The sequence below is a fragment of the Monopterus albus genome, unplaced genomic scaffold (assembly GCF_001952655.1).
Source record: "Monopterus albus unplaced genomic scaffold, M_albus_1.0 scaffold404.1, whole genome shotgun sequence".
Lineage (NCBI taxonomy): Eukaryota > Metazoa > Chordata > Actinopteri > Synbranchiformes > Synbranchidae > Monopterus > Monopterus albus.
In genome coordinates, this window is record NW_018128284.1 from 56,818 (window position 1) to 75,780 (window position 18,963).

The 18,963-nt window shown below is 39.0% G+C and overlaps 1 protein-coding gene and 2 long non-coding RNA genes across 3 annotated transcripts in view; 1 reads left to right on the top strand and 2 right to left on the bottom strand.

Annotated features, from left to right (window-relative positions):
* Positions 1 to 18,950, top strand: part of col9a2 (procollagen, type IX, alpha 2) — a 31,900-nt gene extending 12,950 nt beyond the window's left edge. The window contains 20 exon segments of the mRNA XM_020586401.1: positions 511 to 564; positions 750 to 803; positions 1,233 to 1,286; positions 1,392 to 1,428; positions 1,809 to 1,903; positions 1,984 to 2,037; positions 2,127 to 2,180; positions 3,053 to 3,097; positions 14,327 to 14,380; positions 14,734 to 14,787; positions 14,931 to 14,984; positions 15,073 to 15,144; positions 15,442 to 15,477; positions 15,591 to 15,635; positions 16,020 to 16,052; positions 16,228 to 16,374; positions 16,506 to 16,560; positions 16,713 to 16,901; positions 16,997 to 17,074; positions 17,478 to 18,950. Coding sequence (XP_020442057.1) covers positions 511 to 564; positions 750 to 803; positions 1,233 to 1,286; positions 1,392 to 1,428; positions 1,809 to 1,903; positions 1,984 to 2,037; positions 2,127 to 2,180; positions 3,053 to 3,097; positions 14,327 to 14,380; positions 14,734 to 14,787; positions 14,931 to 14,984; positions 15,073 to 15,144; positions 15,442 to 15,477; positions 15,591 to 15,635; positions 16,020 to 16,052; positions 16,228 to 16,374; positions 16,506 to 16,560; positions 16,713 to 16,901; positions 16,997 to 17,074; positions 17,478 to 17,683 — 1,470 coding nt within the window. The 3' untranslated portion in view covers positions 17,684 to 18,950.
* On the bottom strand, positions 8,425 to 9,361 carry LOC109951742 (uncharacterized). The gene is made up of 4 exons (XR_002273660.1): positions 9,246 to 9,361; positions 9,064 to 9,149; positions 8,841 to 8,959; positions 8,425 to 8,758 (listed from the first exon to the last, which is right to left on the bottom strand). It is a non-coding gene; the product is annotated as an uncharacterized LOC109951742 (long non-coding RNA).
* On the bottom strand, positions 9,579 to 11,202 carry LOC109951743 (uncharacterized). Its single transcript, XR_002273661.1, has 3 exons — positions 10,964 to 11,202; positions 10,655 to 10,836; positions 9,579 to 10,023 (listed from the first exon to the last, which is right to left on the bottom strand). It is a non-coding gene; the product is annotated as an uncharacterized LOC109951743 (long non-coding RNA).
* Positions 18,951 to 18,963: the final 13 nt, after the last annotated feature.

Genomic DNA, 18,963 nt, shown 5'->3' on the forward strand with positions numbered 1-18,963 from the left:
CCTACCACTTACATACACTATGCACTCCAATCCTGTATTCTGTACTGTGTTGCCATAAACAGATTGTGGAAGCATGCAGCCTGTTAAAGATGCCCTGATGACTTTATCTACACCTACAGCTTCTTTGTTCGGGATCAATCCATTATGTAACAGAGTGTCCTTGTGAAACTTGACTTCTTGAGGAAATTGTAACTGAGTAGTGTGTAACAGCAGCGCACAGTGAGGTCTGACTGACTTCATCTGCTACCTGTAACATGATTGACTGGGACATTTGCAGGGTATTTGTTGTTTGTCATTGCTCTTGAACTGCTCTCCTGTGGTATTTTGTGCATTTATGTGCAATTACTATACTTGGATGTGGTGTCAGATCTTCAATTCTCAAAAACAACTGTAGCTTCAGCACCTTCTCCCCACTTGAATGTGCCATGATAGGTAGCAGGCACTCAATGCCCAAAGAATAACATAAATGACAGTAACTAATCAGCCTCCTCTTTGTATTTCCTTCATCAGGGCCCCAGTGGAGATATGGGCATCTCTGGGGAACAGGGCATTCCAGGGCCTCTGGTATGCCAAGAAATCATCTTTTTTGTCACCTGGCAAAGTTAGAAATATAAGCAAATACTTTGTTGTTTAGACATAGTATCGTTACTTTGACAGAAGTTAACATTCTAGCATTTGTGGTGCTCTTTGTCTAATCATGGTCAAGACAAAGAGACAGTCTCTTATCTTGTTCATTGCTTCTTTGTAAGGGTCCAGTGGGTCTGAGGGGTTATCCAGGAATGATGGGTCCCAAAGGAGAGGCAGTGAGTACCACATTTCCTTCTTCACTGTTACACAGAACTATTTTGTCCTCTTTCTCTTTTGCTGCAAGGCTATTCTCATTTTCAGATGAGCACCAAGGAGGCACAGCCAGACCCACCCCCCTATACAAACATCATTACCAACAATGGGGACATATGGAAATGATAACTTGAGGTTGTCTGGGTCCACAGTGCCTCCATCTGTAGTTAATGATCCGCTGTAGCCATCCGTCTTACTGTTAACATTAGCCGTGTTAGCCAAGTTAGCACCCCGGCTTAGTGCCAAAGCAAGAGTGGCTGACTCGGTGTGTCGCCCCTACTAGTGAAATACGTTAAGGACTAATTACCCTTTTATTACAGTGAATAGCGGGCTACAATGACTTAGCATCCTCCCTGATCTGAAGTGACTGATGGCAGTTTTTTTCCCCATAGGGACCTCGTGGTTACAAGGGCATCAATGGACTTATAGGAATTCCTGGGCCTCCGGTGAGAACATGCACAGAAATACAGACAAACACAGACACGAATACTCATAGAAAAATGGGTACACATGTGCACAAACTACTCTAAGTCTCTCTCTGTTGTTCACAGGGTGAGGAGGGACCTCAGGGACCACCCGGAGAGGCCAGTTCAAAACAATCAAGGCTAGAAGAGAAACAAAAGACAAACACAAGCACTCATATAGCATAATTTCTACCCGGCCTATTATCACAAAAAGGGACTCAAAGATAGTGGTCATACAAGACCAATAAACAAGCTGAACATTAAAAGCTTGTTTGAAAAGATACGTTTTTAGAGCTGACTTGAAGGTTACCAGCTCAGTTATAGAGCGTATATCTAAGGGTAAGGAGTTCCACAATCTAGGGCCATGCACGGCAAAAGCACGACCTCCCCATTTCTTATAGTGTGCAGGAGGAACAACGAGGGTGAGGTGACCTGACTTGTGTTTTTCCTTGAAGAATATTGTCAATGGTTTGGTGCAAGACATAAGACATGAACCACTTTTAGACAGTGAATCTGATGTTCACTGATTTGTTTATCTTCCACAGGGTAGCCGAGGTATCCAGGGCCCACAGGGTGCAGTTGGGATAAAGGGAGAGAATGTGAGTGAACGCACTTTTATTTGTGCACTTACACACAGTAGTTTTGTTCAGAGAGTGATTGCCCCTGCCTTCTTTTTCAGGGTCTGCCAGGTATTGATGGAAAAGATGGCACACTTGGTATTCCTGGAATCAAAGTAAGGGTTGCCAGCTGTGAGTATGATGAGTAACTTTAATTTCAGTAAAAAAATGACAATTTATTGTTTTTCTCCTTTCTTTTCTGTAGGGCAGCCCTGGCCAGGCTGGGATGCCTGGTCCTCCTGGTCCTCAGGGAGCAGCGGTGAGTGACTCTCCAGTTTGTGTGTCTGACGATTGTTCAGTAATGCGACTAAATGCACATGTAAATAGGACAGTCTGTAAATGCCTATTGTCTCTCACACCACGTAGGGGTGTTCAATCTGTTCTCCTCCTTGATTCAACAAAGCCTGAACCCAGTCAGAGGAAACCAGCATGAAGGAGCCTGTAAATGTTGTTATGTTTTGTTTTCTGGGCACGCATCCAGGTTAATGGTGACCCTGTAGCCCACAGTATTTCAGAATTTAAACCACCTTGAAATAGCATTCTCCCTCCCACCACATGTGATTTATCACAATCAGACCAGTGACTATCCTTGTGTGTTTGTGTGTGTCATTCGGACTGAGGGGTAATGGAGGATGTGATGCACAATTTGCTGTGTGGTCATTGCGGTGACTCTGACACTGCTGCAAACTCAAACACCATAACTTAGCCTGCTTTATGTCTTGCTGTATTATACCATCTCTCACGTGCACACACAAAATCACTGCAAGGAAAACTGCCACAGACTGGTGTATGGAAACAACTGATGCTACAGCTTGGCCTATTTTCAGTATTTCAGGCCTCAACTTTATTACTACTACCACCACCACCCACATACTAATATCCACATCCATTACACAACAGCATTTTCAGGTTGCCTCTCTGTATTTCAAATGTGAAATACACTGTACCCCTTACTGAATTCTTCCTGTGAAGCGTTTTCTTTGGCATTGAAAGTCTCCAGCTAGAATCAAAACAGGGATGTTGCAACTACTGTATATCATTTTCACTTATACTATTAGACAACCAGGATATCCAAAATACAGGGATGATTCTGATTTTCTCTGATTTTAGTCCTGTTATTTCTGTCTGTAGGGATTGCCTGGCAGTCCTGGAGCTAAAGGTGGACCTGGAGCCAAGGTAAGCCTTTTAAAAACTTGTATTATTGTGTGGATGCTGGAACAGCAACATACACACTATTGTTACCCTCATATCTATTGTGTGGATGCTGAAAAGCATCCACACTGATATCCAATTGTTTATTGTGTGGATGCTATGAAACACACACTATGCTATCCTGGTCTTTATTTTGTGGATGCTGTGAAACACACACTATGCTATCCTGTTCTTTATTTTGTGGATGCTGTAAAGCACCCACATATTGTTATCCTACTCTTTGTGTGGATGCTGTGAAACACACACTATGCTATCCTGTTCTTTATTTTGTGGATGCTGTAAAGCACCCACATATTGTTATCCTGTTCTTTATTGAGTGGATGCAGTAATGCCTCCACAGTATGTTATCCTAATCTTTATTGTGTAGATGCTGTGAAGCATACTTTCACCTAGAAAAACCATTCAGGTATCAAAATGTTCAGCTCTTTAAGGACATGTGTGCTTGTATTTTTCTTGTTTGTAACATTTATGCTTTTAAAACTATTTAGCTTTTTTCAGCAAAATTTTGCCCATTCAAATGAATGGGAAAGATATTTACATCTTAATATCTTCAGAATACCTTTAGCTAAAACCACCATTTCAACTAATAACTATTCAGTAATTCTTCAGCTATTCATACTGTAAAGAGATTTTTTTTACAGTTTTTGCATAATTACATTTACATTTTATGTCTCATTTCAATAACTCTAGTATTTCTGTGTGTAGGACTACTCTTTCTTTCTCATACACACAGATACACACAGACACACACACACACAACCCTACTTGTTTTACTACTTTGTGGGGACCAATAGAAAAATGTTCACATCTTAATAAGTTCAGGATACTTTCAGCTAGAAAAGCCATTCTGGTATCAAAATGTTCAACATTTTCAGGGCATTATGGTGTGTATTCAGCCTTTTTACAACTTTCATACTTTTTAAAATATTCAGCTTTATTTTGCTCTTCAGGGACATGCATGCTTCTATTCAGAATTTTTCTAAACTTCACACTTTTGAAATATTTAGCTTTATTTTGAAAATCTTGCCAATTCAAATGAATGGGGAAATTCTACTTCAGCATACTTTCAGCTGTTTCGGGTATCAAATTGTTCAGCTGTTCAAGGACATTCATGCTTTTATTCAGAAGTTTTCTAAACTTCATACATTTTAAATATTTAGCTTTATTTTGAAAATCTTGCTCCATTTAAATGAATGGGAAAATTCTACTTCAGCCTGCTTTCAGCTATCAAAATGTTCAGCTCTTCAAGGACATTCATGCTTCTTTTCAGAATTTCTCTAAACTTCATATTTTTAAAATATTTAGCTTTGTTCTGAAAATCTTGCCCCATTCAAATGAATGAGAACATTTAACGTTAGCATACTTTCAGCTATTTCAGGTATCAAGATTCAGATGAATGGGCAAACTTTTCAGCTCTTCAAGGACATTCATGCTTTTATTCAGAATTTTTCTAAACTTCATACTTTTAAAAAATTTAGCTTTATTCAGACAATGCTGCCCCATTCAACTGAATGGGAACATTCTACTTCTGCATAATTTCAGCTATCAAAATGTTGAACTCCTCAAGGACATCAGTGCTTCTATTCAGAATTTTTCTAAACACCATAATTTGAAATATTTAGCTTCATTATGAAAATCTTGCCACATTCAAATGAATGGGATAATTCTACTTCAGCATACTTTCAGCTATTTCGGGTATCAAAATGTTCATCTCCTCAAGGACATCCATGGTTCTATTCAGAATTTTTCTAAACTTCTTACTTTTGAAATATTTAGCATTATTTTGAAAATCTTGCTCCGTTCAAATGAATGAGGGAAATTCTACTTTAACATACATTCAGGTATCAAAATGTTCAGCTCTTTAACGACATTCATGCTTCTCTTCAGAATTTTTTTAAACTTCATATTCTTGAAATATTTAGCTTTATTTTGAAAATCTTGCCCCATTCAAATGAATGGGAAAATCCTACTTCAGCTTACTTTCAGCTAGCAAAACCATTCAGGTGTCAAAATGTTCAGCATTTTCAGGGCGATCTTTCAGCACTCAGCATCTATACGCATTTTCTTCAGAAAATGCAATTTTCTAGTTTGTATTGAATTTTTCTAACTTTTAAAATTTTTTTAAATGTTCAAAGATTTTTGCCCCATTCAAATGAATGGGAAAACTCTTCAAATCCTCCTCTTTTAGCCTTAACCAGTTCAGCATATTTTCAGCTAGACATACCATTCCAACTTTAAACAATTCAGCAACCCTTTAGTTATTAAAACATGTATTCAGCTCTTTGATATCTTTTACAGATTTTGAATTCTTGTAGTTTACTTTTCAAGGTTGATTTTGGACATTTCTCTGCTAGTGTGTCACATGACCTGTACTCTAGCTCTGTCCTTCAGCCTTTTCACATTTTTTCAGCTTGTTTTCTGCTCTTATTCTACCAACCTTAAGCTTTCACATACAAATAATACATGAAAACAGTAGAGAAAACTGTGAGGAATCAGAAAATGGCCTTGGTATTGCAATAGGATGAACAGTTTTTGAATGACATGGCACATTCCAGAGAGAGTGCCGCTTCACTCTCCCATAGACATTGTCAGTTGTTCGAAGCCCATGTTTGACTTAAATTGCTGTAGTGTCCTTAAACTGCTGAGTCACTTAATGATGCACCTGCCACTTTTACACACAAACAGCAACAGAATAACATGCACACACAAAATAAAACCCATATACAATCCAAGCAATACAATGATGCACAGTAACACACAGTGGCACAGTGACACATGGACACACACACACACAATGTAAACAGTTTAACAACTGAATGTCCAGTTCCTTTCAAAGCTCAGAGCTTTGCTCCTTGTTACTGTCAGCTAGTTTGTCCTTGTCTACTGTCAGTCAGACCAGCACAGGCTGGAATGTGCTTGTGGTGGGAAGTTGTTGTCAGGATATTCCAATGTCACTCTGAAGGATACTGCAGGGCCACAGATTATAAACTGGTGTGACATGAGTGCTCTTCAAGGACATTCATGCTTCTATTCAGAATTTTTCTAAACTTCATACCTTTTTAAAATATTTAGCTTTATTCTGAAAATTTTGCCTCATTCAAATGAATGGGAACATTCTAGTTCAGCATCCCATGTTTGACTGCTGTAGTGTCCTCAAACTGCTGAGTCACTTAATGACTCACCTGCTACTTTTACACACACAAACAGCAACAAAATAACATGCACACAAAATAAAACCCATATACAATCCAATCAATAGTGATGCACAGTAACGCACAGTGGCGCAGTGACACACACACACACACACACACACACACAGAGAGAGAGACAGATTGGTCTAACTTCAAAATATGAGTTAAAAATAAGACCCCAAAATACACCAAATTTTCAAAATAATGCCTTTGATTGCAAATTAAAATTTAAATGAAAGCCCCCAAACATGCCAGAATTTCCATATAAAAGCCCCTGAATGCAACTTAAGCTGACATAAAGGCCCCAGAAATGTGCCAGATTTTTACAATAAAAACCCATGTTTCCAAATTTGCCCACATGAGGGTCCAATACCATGTCAGATTTTTAAAATATAAGCTCCAGACTGTAAATTCAGCTCACCCAGAGGCTCAAAAATGTGATGGATTTTCAAAATAACAGCCCAGCTTGCACATTAAGATTACATTAAATCCCCAACATATGCCAGAATTTAAAAAAAAAAGCACAATTATAAATTAAGCTCACATAAGTGCCCCACAACATGCTTGATGTTTAAAATATTTTAAAATCAAAACATTTAGCTGTGGTGTGTCAGCATTTGCAGGGCGATCCTTCAGCGGTCAGCATCCACACACACATTTTTTTTTTCTTCAAAAAAATGCATTTCTCTATTTGTGTGGATGCTGTGAAGCATCCACACTATGTTATCCTGGCTTTTTTATTATTCTTGGTTCTTCCATCCATTTTTTGTCACCTAATTTCTTCAGCATATTTTCAGCTAGAATAACCATTCAGGTATCAAAATGTTCAGCTTTTTAAGCACATACTTTACTATTTTTCTTGTTTGTAACATTTATATTTTTTACAATATTACGCTTTTTTCAGCTAATTTTGCCCCATTCAAATGTATGGGCAACATTTTCACATCTTATAACTTCAGCATACTTTTAACTAGAAACATGATTTCAACTGTTTGCTATTCAGCAACTCCAAAGGTATTGGTAATGTACACAACTTTTTGATATCCTTTATGGTTAATTACCATTTACATTTTATGCTTCACTTCAATAGCCACACTCTAGTAGCCCTCAGGGTGTAGGACTACTCTCACTCACTCACACACACACTGCATGAAAAGAGGTGTATCTGTACTAGGAAACTCCCAAATAGACCACTGATTTTCGGAAATATCTACAAGTATCACTGACCGTATACATCAAATTCCAGCAAGCTAGAATTTTGATTTGATTTATTCTTTCAAGCATGTAAAGACAGTTGATATGTCAACACACATAATTTTACACATATCCAACAAATGCTAATCCAATATCAATTTGCTTATACCTAGTACATGCTTGAATGGAGTAGGAAGAAATCAGACTTATCCAGTCCTACCCCATGACATCATCTTACATCATTGGTTTGCAAGCAGTATCTCTACATAAATAATTCTCTTCTACACCACACAAGTAATATACTAAAAAAATACTCTCGTATACACCACTGATTTTTGGAAGTATCTACAAGTACCACTGAACGTATACATCAAATTCCACCAAGCTAGGATACTTCCAGAAAGATACCAATTCGGATGTATCTTGCTGAGGTATACTCCCATGGCACAGCCATTTGTTGCCATGGCTAGTAATCCCCTCAAAGAATTTGTCAGGAGACATTCACACCTCAAGGACCATTTGCATTTTACACCTTTGCACAACTCTGCTGTCCCCATTGGTCCTTTATCTCAACATTGATTGGTTGTTTTAAATAAAAAAAAAAAACACTTCCGAAACCCTGACATCTATTGGGACATTACCCAGTCACTTTCCTGTCGATATTATTTGATTGGTCACACTTTTTTATTTAGCCCAACCCAAGACCTCATTGCTTAGTGACTTGTGACTTGGTTATTGGGCAGGTATTTACACCCCCCACCCCTCCACTGTAACATACAACCCCCGCACCCTTTAAAACATCAGAATGGAATTGATTCAGAAATGTTTTTTTTTAATTAAACCAAAACTCTAATATACAAAGAATAAGGGAAAACAGAAAACATGGGGAAAAAAATGACGAATTATAATGGTGCAATTAAATTAAAAGCAATACTAAAACAAACACATGCACCAGTGCTTGTTAGAGGTCCAAAAATGAATGTCCTTCTGGCTCAGTTTCATCAACTCTTACACGCTGACGGTGTGTAAGAGCGTAGCCCATATCCGCCTCCAGTCTGCACTGCAGCCGCTGGCAAAGCTCTGACAATTGTGGGCTCCTGTGAGGTGGAGACCTTCCAACCCACACCGGTCTTTCACCAACAATGGTATCCTCCTCATTGGACATCAGTTCCAGCATTGCAGTTTGCCACAGTTCTCTCTCTGCATCTGTTTGGATGACCTTAGACCTGGACTCCAGCAACTGCAAAACACACCATACGTTAACCCCTAAGAACACCCAGAGATGTACCGAGCTTAAAACATAGATGAATTTCTACACTTACTCGTCTTTTCCTTTGTCGGTTTTTAGCCCCGACCTTAATGCAGTCTCTTAGCTGGGACTTTCATGGCTGAGACGAAGAGTATTTCCTCTGCAATGTCTCATAGTAAGTCCTGCAATAGGCTGAATAGAACAATAATTCAGATAAGTGACAAAAACAATTCAAATTATTAGAGGAATAACAATAAAGGGACATGAAAGTAATTTCAATAACAATTTCTGATTACCCTTTATACACTCAGGGTCTGCATCTGCAAAAGTTGTCTTCAATTCCTCCAGCAGATATGTAATCACTGCCTGATTATGAGGTGAACTTATTTTGTGTGGAAAGAGAGTAGTCATTAATTACATGTAAAATGATTACATAAAACCTCATACATAGCATATAAAAAAAAAACAGTATTCTTACCCAGTTTGTGGATCATATTTATGTGGGTTGTTATCCGAATTATGGAGGCGCCTTACAGCTTCCTGTAATGTTGAATTAAAAATGCTTTAATACATACACACATACATGCATACACAGTAAATTCTGCAGTGTTAAAGTAACACTGTAAGAGTTACATTTAACACTATTCCTCATGAGTTGACACCACTTCTCCTACACTGCTACTCGGTTTAGCTGCTATATTAGGCTGTAAATTAACATCAGTATCAACTTGCTGGTCAATACACTCAGTGTGTTTAGTGTTTAAATGTTTCCTAAAACCGGAAAAAGTACCAAATACATAACCACAACCACTACCTGCACATTTAAGGTGCAGATTTTTTCCAGGCAAGAAACCGTGAACTATTTTTAAATGCCTAACAAGCAAATTAGAACCAGTAAACTTGGCCTGACAAACATAACACATCATGGAGGAGGACAAGCGCCAATCACTGTCAACCACTAACAAAGCAACCTTGCCCTAACTTCAGCAACACAAGGACTCTCCTTGATTTTGCCAACATCTATGTTGTACACAGTGGTTTGGATGAAGGTGTACATGTTGTGGACCAAACACAAAATGTGCCTTAAATAGTTCGTCAAGTGCACCAAGAGATGAGGTTGACTTGCATGGAATGGCGTCCTTGTCAAGAATGATGAAGAACTGGTGGATCATTTTCTTATTCACTCCAACAGCAAGGAGATAGGCTTGAGTACTGGTAGTGATGGAGCGAAGATGCTCTTGGATATTTGTCCCAGTCTAAAATGACAGACAAATTATTAGAACCACATGGTTATAATACTGTAAGTCAACCATTCTTATCATACATAAAAAATACACACTTTCTGGAAGACCACAAGATGCTTTTCTGCTTGGTAAGCTGACACCTTTCCTGGTCTCTTCCATCCCCGAGCAGAAGGTGGAATCAGATGTAACAGCAGCAAAATCGTTGAGAGGTCACTGTCCCAACTTGAAACAAGTTTTATTTTTAATAAAACTACATTTTGTGGATCATCAACAAAATCCAGTGCCTCTAATGAGAGTTTATGCCCAAATTACTAGTTCAGTACTGCGATGGATTGGCGACCTGTCCAGGGTGTACCCCGCCTTCACCCGATTGCCGGCTGGGATTGGCTCCAGCACCCCCCGACCCCGTTCGGGGACAAGCGGTAGAAAATGAATGAAAAATACTAGTTCAGTAATATTACTGCTGAGCCAAATACTTCAGTGCCTTTGAAATTTCTTCAATGTTTTATACACAGTACAGATAGCTATCCTGTCAAACATTTTACAAATATTTAGTTATATAAATTGTCAGTCAAATTTTTAACATTGTGTTATGTAAATGTTGATACATGATGTTAACATTTTATGTCTGAACAAAGCTCACCAAAGTTCACATCTGAATCAGTTCCATCATCAGGAGGATCAGCTGCCAGTAGGAGTTCTTCCAGCACACTGACGGAAGGAAGTTTTCTGAATGGCTGGATGATCTTTTTCTTGAATGTTGCTGGCCATCTCTCCAGAAACTTGCTTGCTCTCCCCTAACATCATAACGAAATCCTGTTCGACCTGAAGCGGGGATTGGTCAGTGACTATTTGGTGATTATATACACAGTCTTTAAGTATGGTTTTTTTGAGACATTTGTCTAAAAAATATTAAATTGTCATTGCTCTGCCAAAGTAACAACATATTTACCAAGCCTTTGACATCTTTGAAATGTTGAAAAACAGTATGTTGGTTGACTCCTGGGGATCAAGGACCATATTGCGGCGGCAGACAAATGTCAGCTTCATCTTCATCTTGACAATGTCCTCATCAACAGAATGTTTCATGAGTGAGATCACTTCTGTGCATTCGGTTTCACTTAAGACCATCTGTGGAGCAAGCTGGAGCTCTCGTCTGGCAGTCGGTCCTCCAAACTTGTCTTCACAAGATGGTCCTTCTTCTCCTGACGTTAGACAATACGAGAAAAGACCTTATGAAGACCTCTGACAATCAAGAACATTTTGTTTAATTTTAAAGAAATGATTGCGTTGATTACTCCCGGTCCCAACACAGGCATTAACAATTTGGTTCCACACATCTTTACTATATCAGTGTTACCTCCACATGATGACTGCCTGTGTTTTGCAGCGCATCTCTGGATAGTTTTAATCCTCCAGGCCAAGTACCCAGTGCTGCTCTCACCGTCGTAGAAATGCTCCTTGGAGGGCAAAAGAAGAACAAAAACATGCTTTATGGCTTAGAAACAATATGCTCTGACATGGATTTGACTGGCAGAATTCAAAATGTTTCAATATGATTTTGGCTTGACCACCACTTTGTGCAACTCACATAGTTTTTAGAGTACGGGTCACTGAGATAGGGGAATAAGGTCACGATTCCTCTGGCATACATTTCTTTCACCTGTCGGGGTGGTGATGTACTGCAAGATTGAGAATAAAAATAACGTTAACTTCGATTTCAAATTAATCTGAAAACTACAGCAACTTCACAAGGGCTAAAAACAATTTAAAAATTACCCATTCTTCTCTGTCATGTCAGCTGCCAGTATGTTCACCATTTTTCTTCTGGTTTCATCCATCATGGACTTGGTTCGATTATATTCATTTATTATACATTTGCCACCAAGTTTACTGGTAAGAATGGATTCCACCAACTTTAAAACATAAAAACCATTCAGTAAGGATATTAGAAACATAATCATTGCAGTTCAATTAAACATTTTCCCAAATAATACTATGCCCACACAATATACAATTTCTATTTATGCAATTTCTGTAAAAGGAATTAGTGAAAGAAAAAAAAAAAGCACAACAAATTTAAGTGTCATGTTAATGTAAACATGGTTTGTTTTAACTGATACCTGCTTAGCGTCTGCATCCAGCCTCTGGCGTTTCCTGGAAGGGCTATTTGAAATGATGACTTTATCCTGAGAGTCATACGAATCAAGTGACGATGACAGCTGGGCCTGCTGAGGAGAGGCTTGTGTAGAGGCTGTTTCTAAGCATAAAAAAACAGGAAGAAGAAACATCATTGTACAGGGTCCTCTCAAAAACCCACTTCATAGACTATATTAAGCTTCAGTACAAACAACATATATTTCAAATTACAGATTAGAATTTTTTTTGTGTAACAAACCTGTTTCATATTTGATGGCTAGTACCCCAGTTGAGGGATCCTTTACTATTTCTTCAAAAATATCATTATCCAGTTCAGTCCCTGAACTGTCAAAGACTTTCACGACTTCTGTTACAGCTGGGACACCAAACTTTGTAAATGCTATGGGCACAAGGATCATGTCTTTCACATTATAATGAATATACATTCATCATTTTCATTGAATTTGATATACTAGCTTATCAAATGGTCTTAAACACTATCAAATTATATAAAATGAGGTTGTCAAGCAACCTACTAATTTATTTTAAGCAGTACACACATAAGAATTTAAAGCACCTTATAAAAATCTATCTCCCTACAGTGTCAGGGTATACCTGCTATCAGAAATTCACTCAGGCTTGGCTCTGTTATTCTGACATATATTTGTTCATCACCAAGTTTTACTTTAAGCAGTATGTTCCCTGTGGAGAGTATAAGCAGATGATTTCTCAATGCTAGCAGTGCACAAGCACTTAGAAACAGAAAAAGGAACATAATTGAATGAATTCCAACAACAGTCCCACTGTAACCCCTACCTATAAAGTGAATCCATAATGGGTTGTTTCTACGCTATAGCTGTAGTTTGTGGTGGTCCTGTATTTAACAGAATTACACAAAATGAAGTTTCATCTGCCTGAGATATGACACTTATTTATTTTAAAACAACTCCTGCAGGATAGAAGCCTCAGAGTGACACTGTCCTCTAACAAATACAGACAAACTGATTCCTGCTTTGCAGTCTGTTGTTAATTTGGCCTAAACTGGTGCATCAAGCCACTTTACATGTCACGTTTTCCTGCTTGCTTTAAGTAAACGATACACATTTCCCATAACAGTTTCCTCTTAATTCTCACTGTTGCTCGTGCTTTTCTCGTTATATTAATATAACGTTAACTGCGTAGCATGTCTCACTAAACACATTAGCCAGATTGCTAGCTAGCCTTCAGTTCAGAACTCGATATTTAAGAAACAAAGACAGCCAGAGTATATGGCGATATTACATTATTTTAAAATGCTGTGTCTGTTGAATTGCAACACTACTGGTTTGTAGGTGAGTAAATAAAAACTTACCGCTGTTGCTCCACGTGTGGAATATGGCGTCCTCACTCCAGAAGTGGAAAATGCAGTCTGGGATGTCTGCTGTCCTTTAGAAGGAACACCATGGCTAATCCCCCACCCCGCTATGATAACAAAGCACCTCTACCTACTAGTCATTAACATATGAAAGGTCTTTACACCTCACAGCCATTGCTCCTCACTGCTTGCTGTGAGGAAACTTTCACCAATTCCCGTATACATCCACATACATGAAGTATCTGGTTGTTTCACGAAAACCAAGCACTCTGCTTCATACATCTGGCAAACTTGAAGTTTAGCGGGGATTTCCCATACCCATGTTTGTCCGGATACAGCTCTTTTCATGCAGTGACAGACACAGACATACCGACACACACAATCACACACACACACAACCCTACGTGTTTTACCTACTTTGTGGGGACCAATGGGAAAATGTTCACATCTTAATAAATTCAGTATACCATTCAGGTATCAAAATGTTCAGCTCTTCAACAAAGTGCTTGTATTTATTGCATCTCGTCATTCAGCTTATTCAACAAAGAACTCAGCCATTTCTTCTCAACTGTTTCAACAAAGATCTTCAGCCATTTCTTGTCATCCTTCAGCTGTTTCAGCAATTGATTTCAGGCATTTTCAGGGTGATCCTTCAGCATATCAGCATCCACACGCATTTTTGACAGGAAATGCATTTCTCTAGTTTATTATTTAAAAACTTGTGTTATACTGTATTGACTGTGAGTAACTTTTTAAAAATGCTTTTATGATGTTCTTTTTCTTTAGAACATATCCTTGTTTTGTCATCTTTCCCCTTGTTAGGGTGAGCCTGGCCCTCGAGGTCATGTTGGCATGTCTGGCACCCCTGGACCTCTGGTAAACATACACATTATGTACATTCACTGGCCACTTTATTAGACACACCTATACACTTGTATGCAATTCAATGTAACACCTCTGCCTTAACATCTGTGTTTATGAAGCTTAAAATGTTTCTATTTTTGGTGAAGTTGTCATAAATATATAAATTCAATTATATGCTTATTATTGAGGTCATAGTTAAAGGTGGTGTTATATTGGACTACATTATATTTAGAGGTGTTTCTATATTTTTGTCCTCCCCAGCTACATATATGAGAGGGTCAGAATATTAGGAACACCTCTGAATAAACAATTGTATGCTTGTTGTGTATAATGCAGTGAATAACTATACTTTTGCATTCTCCTAGGGTGAGCCTGGTCTTCTTGGTGAGCCCGGTATGGAAGGCGTCCCTGGACCTAAGGTGCAAATCCAGAATATTACATTAAAACTAATATATCTATATAGATGAGCTAATCACATATATCTATCTATATATATATAGATAGATATAGATATATAATCTGCTTATAAACCATACTTGCACACCTGATCTGAATTCGACAGGGTGACAGAGGCCAGCAAGGACCAGTTGGGCCACAGGGGATATTAGGCAAGCCTGTAAGTAGCATTGTGTCTTTTCATACAAGTTTTAGCAGATTTTAGGTTGTACTAACAATACTATTTCTGTTACTGTATCTCCTAACAGGGAAACAAAGGAGAAAGAGGGCCCATTGGTATTCCAGGTGCCCAAGGTCTCAGTGGAACCAAGGGAGACCAGGTCAGTGTGTGCAAGAATCCTTGTGCATACTTTATAATAATTAAGTTAAATAGGCTTGTCCATTGGGGGCAGTATTTACCCATCAATAAATGTGAACTCAGCAAATTGAATGAGGCACCCAATGTAATTAAGCAATATGAATGATAATCTAAACATCCTCATCTGCCATGTTTGAGATGAGATGAGACAGCATCTTTCTTACTTAGTGGTCAGCAGTGTCACAAGCTTGAATCAACATTTAGAATTATATAAACTTCATTTAACTCTTTACATGTTCTGAACCGTATGTCTTTCCAGGGCTTTCAAGGAAAAGTTGGATCAAAGGGAGACATTGTGAGTGGCAATTTTGCTCTTTTAAACCACATCATTAGAAACATATCTCCTAGACTAGCTACATGCTGATGAGTACACTTCTACAGCCATCTCTCTCTCTCCTCCTCTTTTAGGGTGACCCTGGTGTCGAGGGACTGGCTGGCGAGAAGGGTGAAAAGGTAAAACTCATTAGTATAATTTGAACATTCTTTATAACTTCCTGTTTTAAAGATCCACAACAGCCTCTGAATCAACAAAACACTAAAACCTCATGGCTTTAGACAAGGAGGTTTAAGCTGTTGGTTCTGAAGGCCGCAGAGTAGAATGATATATGAAATATGAAGTTAAAAGAGGAGGAAGCCTGTTTTTGAATTCGCATACAAATCCCCATAATAATCCAGATAGCAAATGAGCTATTTATATGACAACAAAGCAACAGAGCCACAAGTATAGATCTTCATACAGATTAGTCATTCTTGAATTATTGCTCAATGAGTGGTTTTTGAGGCAGAAATGATAGAAGTGATGAATGTGAAAATGACAGTCTCTCTTTGCTGTCCCAGGGCTTGTCTGGCGAACCTGGGCCAAAAGGACAGGTGAGCTTGTACTGTGTAAATTTGATAACTGTTTCATAAAAATGCCAGTTTTTTTTTTTTTTGGTCTTTCATTTGTTCCTTTCTGCATATTTAACAATTTAATAATTTTGATTTCTTTCTCACTTTTTTATTGGCCTCTGCTTTTACTCTCACTCTCACCTAACACTCTTCCTAGCAAGGAATTAGGGGTGACCCTGGTCACAACGGACCTACTGGAGACCCTGGGAAACTAGGAGACCAGGGACCACCAGGACTATCTGGTCCTAGGGGACTGAATGGAGAGCGAGGTGTACCTGGCATGCCAGGCATTCAGGGACAACCGGTGAGTCCAGTTCACTCTTGATCAAAGCATTGGTGATGTATGGAATGTAGTGTATATGGACATATACTGGCTGATACATTTGGTCGGTTGCTTTCTCCCTGCAATGCTCAGTCTCCTTTTCCTTTCTCCAGGGCCGTGATGCATCAGACCAGCATATTATTGAAGTGGTGCTAAAGATGTTGCAGGGTGAGAGTCTAGATCTGAATATTCACCTTTGATGTTCATGGGGGAGATTAGATTAGCTCATTTCCCAAAACTACTTTCATCTCCTGAGCTATCAGTTGCCCATCATAAAAGGTAATTTAATCAAAATGATGATGCTGTCTGCTCTGTTACAGAGAGACTAGCAGCAGTGGCAATGAGTGCCAAGAGGGCTGTGCTTGGTCGTGCAGGTGTAATGGGGCCTCCTGGGCCTCCTGGACCTCCAGGGGCACCCGGCCCTCAAGGGCCACATGGCCTGCCTGGTGCCCGTGGAATTCCTGGCATTATTGGAGCACCTGGACAGATTGGGAACATAGGACCTAAAGGTAAAAAAAAATATTATGCAAGACACCTTCATGCATTGATAAAGGTAAGTAAGATAAGGTAAATCTGATGCCACTACATTTTTTGTCTTTCCCAGGAAAGAGAGGGGTGACGGGCAAAAGAGGAGATGCTGGTAAACCTCACCCAGGACCCCCAGGACCCCCAGGAATACAAGGTAAGATAATGGAATTTTGCAAGATATATGCCTATACTTTGAATGGAAAACACATTTACTAATTAAAGATGAAAAGGAAAGGGACATTAAGAAACTGAAGGACTTGGCATTACAGGACTCACCACAGGAGAGCCTGTTCAAAGGCATTTAAAAGGGTCATTAACTCCACTCACAGATGCTTTTGAATGGGAATGTAATAGGATTGCAACAGTACACACTAATTCAAACACTCACACTCCCCTGTGCACACCTACACACAACATAGATGTATGGATATATACAGCATAATCAAAGTTCTGCATCAGGTTTCAAGAGATTCAAATGTACTCAGTGCATTTCCTCATCTTGACCACTGGAAATCTGTTAAATTCCATACTTGATGTGGAACCATCTTTGTCCACAGGTCCTCCAGGTGTTGATGGTGTGGCTCGGGATGGTAGGCCTGGTGAGAGAGGACCTCAGGGATCAGCTGGAGAGCCCGGTCTCCCGGGTAAGGCAGGTCCATCAGGTTTGCCAGGCTTCTGCGAGGTGGCAATGTGCCTAGCTGCATCAGCATACACCTCCCCGAGACTACAGGAGGCAGGAACGATCAAAGGACCTAATGTGTAAAGACCTGCCTCTTTGTCACAGCACCAGGAAGAGAAGGAATATAAGAAGGTGAGAGACCACTCGTCTCAGTACATCATTGTGAACATGCGGTGGAGGGCAGTAATAATGACTGGATGTATGGAACCCCTTCTTGAAACTGACAACCTAAGGTTTTCACCAGTGGTACATACTCTCATCTTAATCCTGCACATCACCATGACAACAGCAGTTTACAGCCACCCACATCCCTTCTGAATTCGCTAGTGTTTTTGGGTGATGTCAACGGCCATCCCATCCAAACCTCCTCTCCCTGATCCAGTAAGAGGAACAGCTTTATCTCCCTGTCTTCCAGCACAGTATCTCTGTGCTGAGAAGAGCTGGAAAAGCATGGAGAAAGGTGCTTTTCTTTTACAATGTGGTCACGTTGAATGGTTTTATATAAATATTTAGTTTGAGATGCTTTGAAGTTTAAATGTCCTGAATCTCTTGCACCACTGCAAATGCTTAGGTGCTCAAAAAGGACCAATAAGTTGATAGTAGCCAAATTTTACACTCAGTACTGTATTGTAAAATATAGTTTCATCACTAAGTTTGAAATCCCTGACATACCTCGTGTACATTGCCAAGCCCCCTCCCCATATCCAATTTCTATCCAGGTCTCACTTTAGAAATGAACAACTAGCTTTCTCTCTTTCTCTGGTTGCCTGGCAACAGCATATCCCGATGGGCACTCCCATCTCCCACATTGAAGTGCTGTAAATCTTTGTAAATATGTGTTGATTATTATGTAGAGAAAAAAGTAATGGGTTACAACATGCACCAAAAAAAATCTTGTGTTAATGAATTCAGTTAGTAATAAAAAGTCCTTACAGAAGTAATGTCTTCTCCTCAAAATGAACTGGCTCACAGACTAAATGTGCTTTCAATGCCACTGTCAGCATTCCACAGGGTGATATCAAACCGATTTATTTTTTCATCGATAAAAGCTATTTATTGTTCTTTAAGTAATCATCTGTAAAAAGGATTTTTTTCTGGCTGTTCAAGTAAAACCAAACCAATAAAGAGGAATCTTTTGTAAAATCTAATGTTGTTTTCTATCTTTTAGCCCCCTTCCTATTCATTTCTCCCATTTGAAATTGCCAATAGCATCAATTATTGCCTGTAAACAAAACTCCAGATGTTCAGCTTTTTATGTTCTAGCATCACCAAGACAAAGTTCCTACCATAATGTACTAGACAATACAGTATAATTGGTCAAATGCACATAATGCCTATTCTTTGGAGTTTTTATAGTGCCTTTT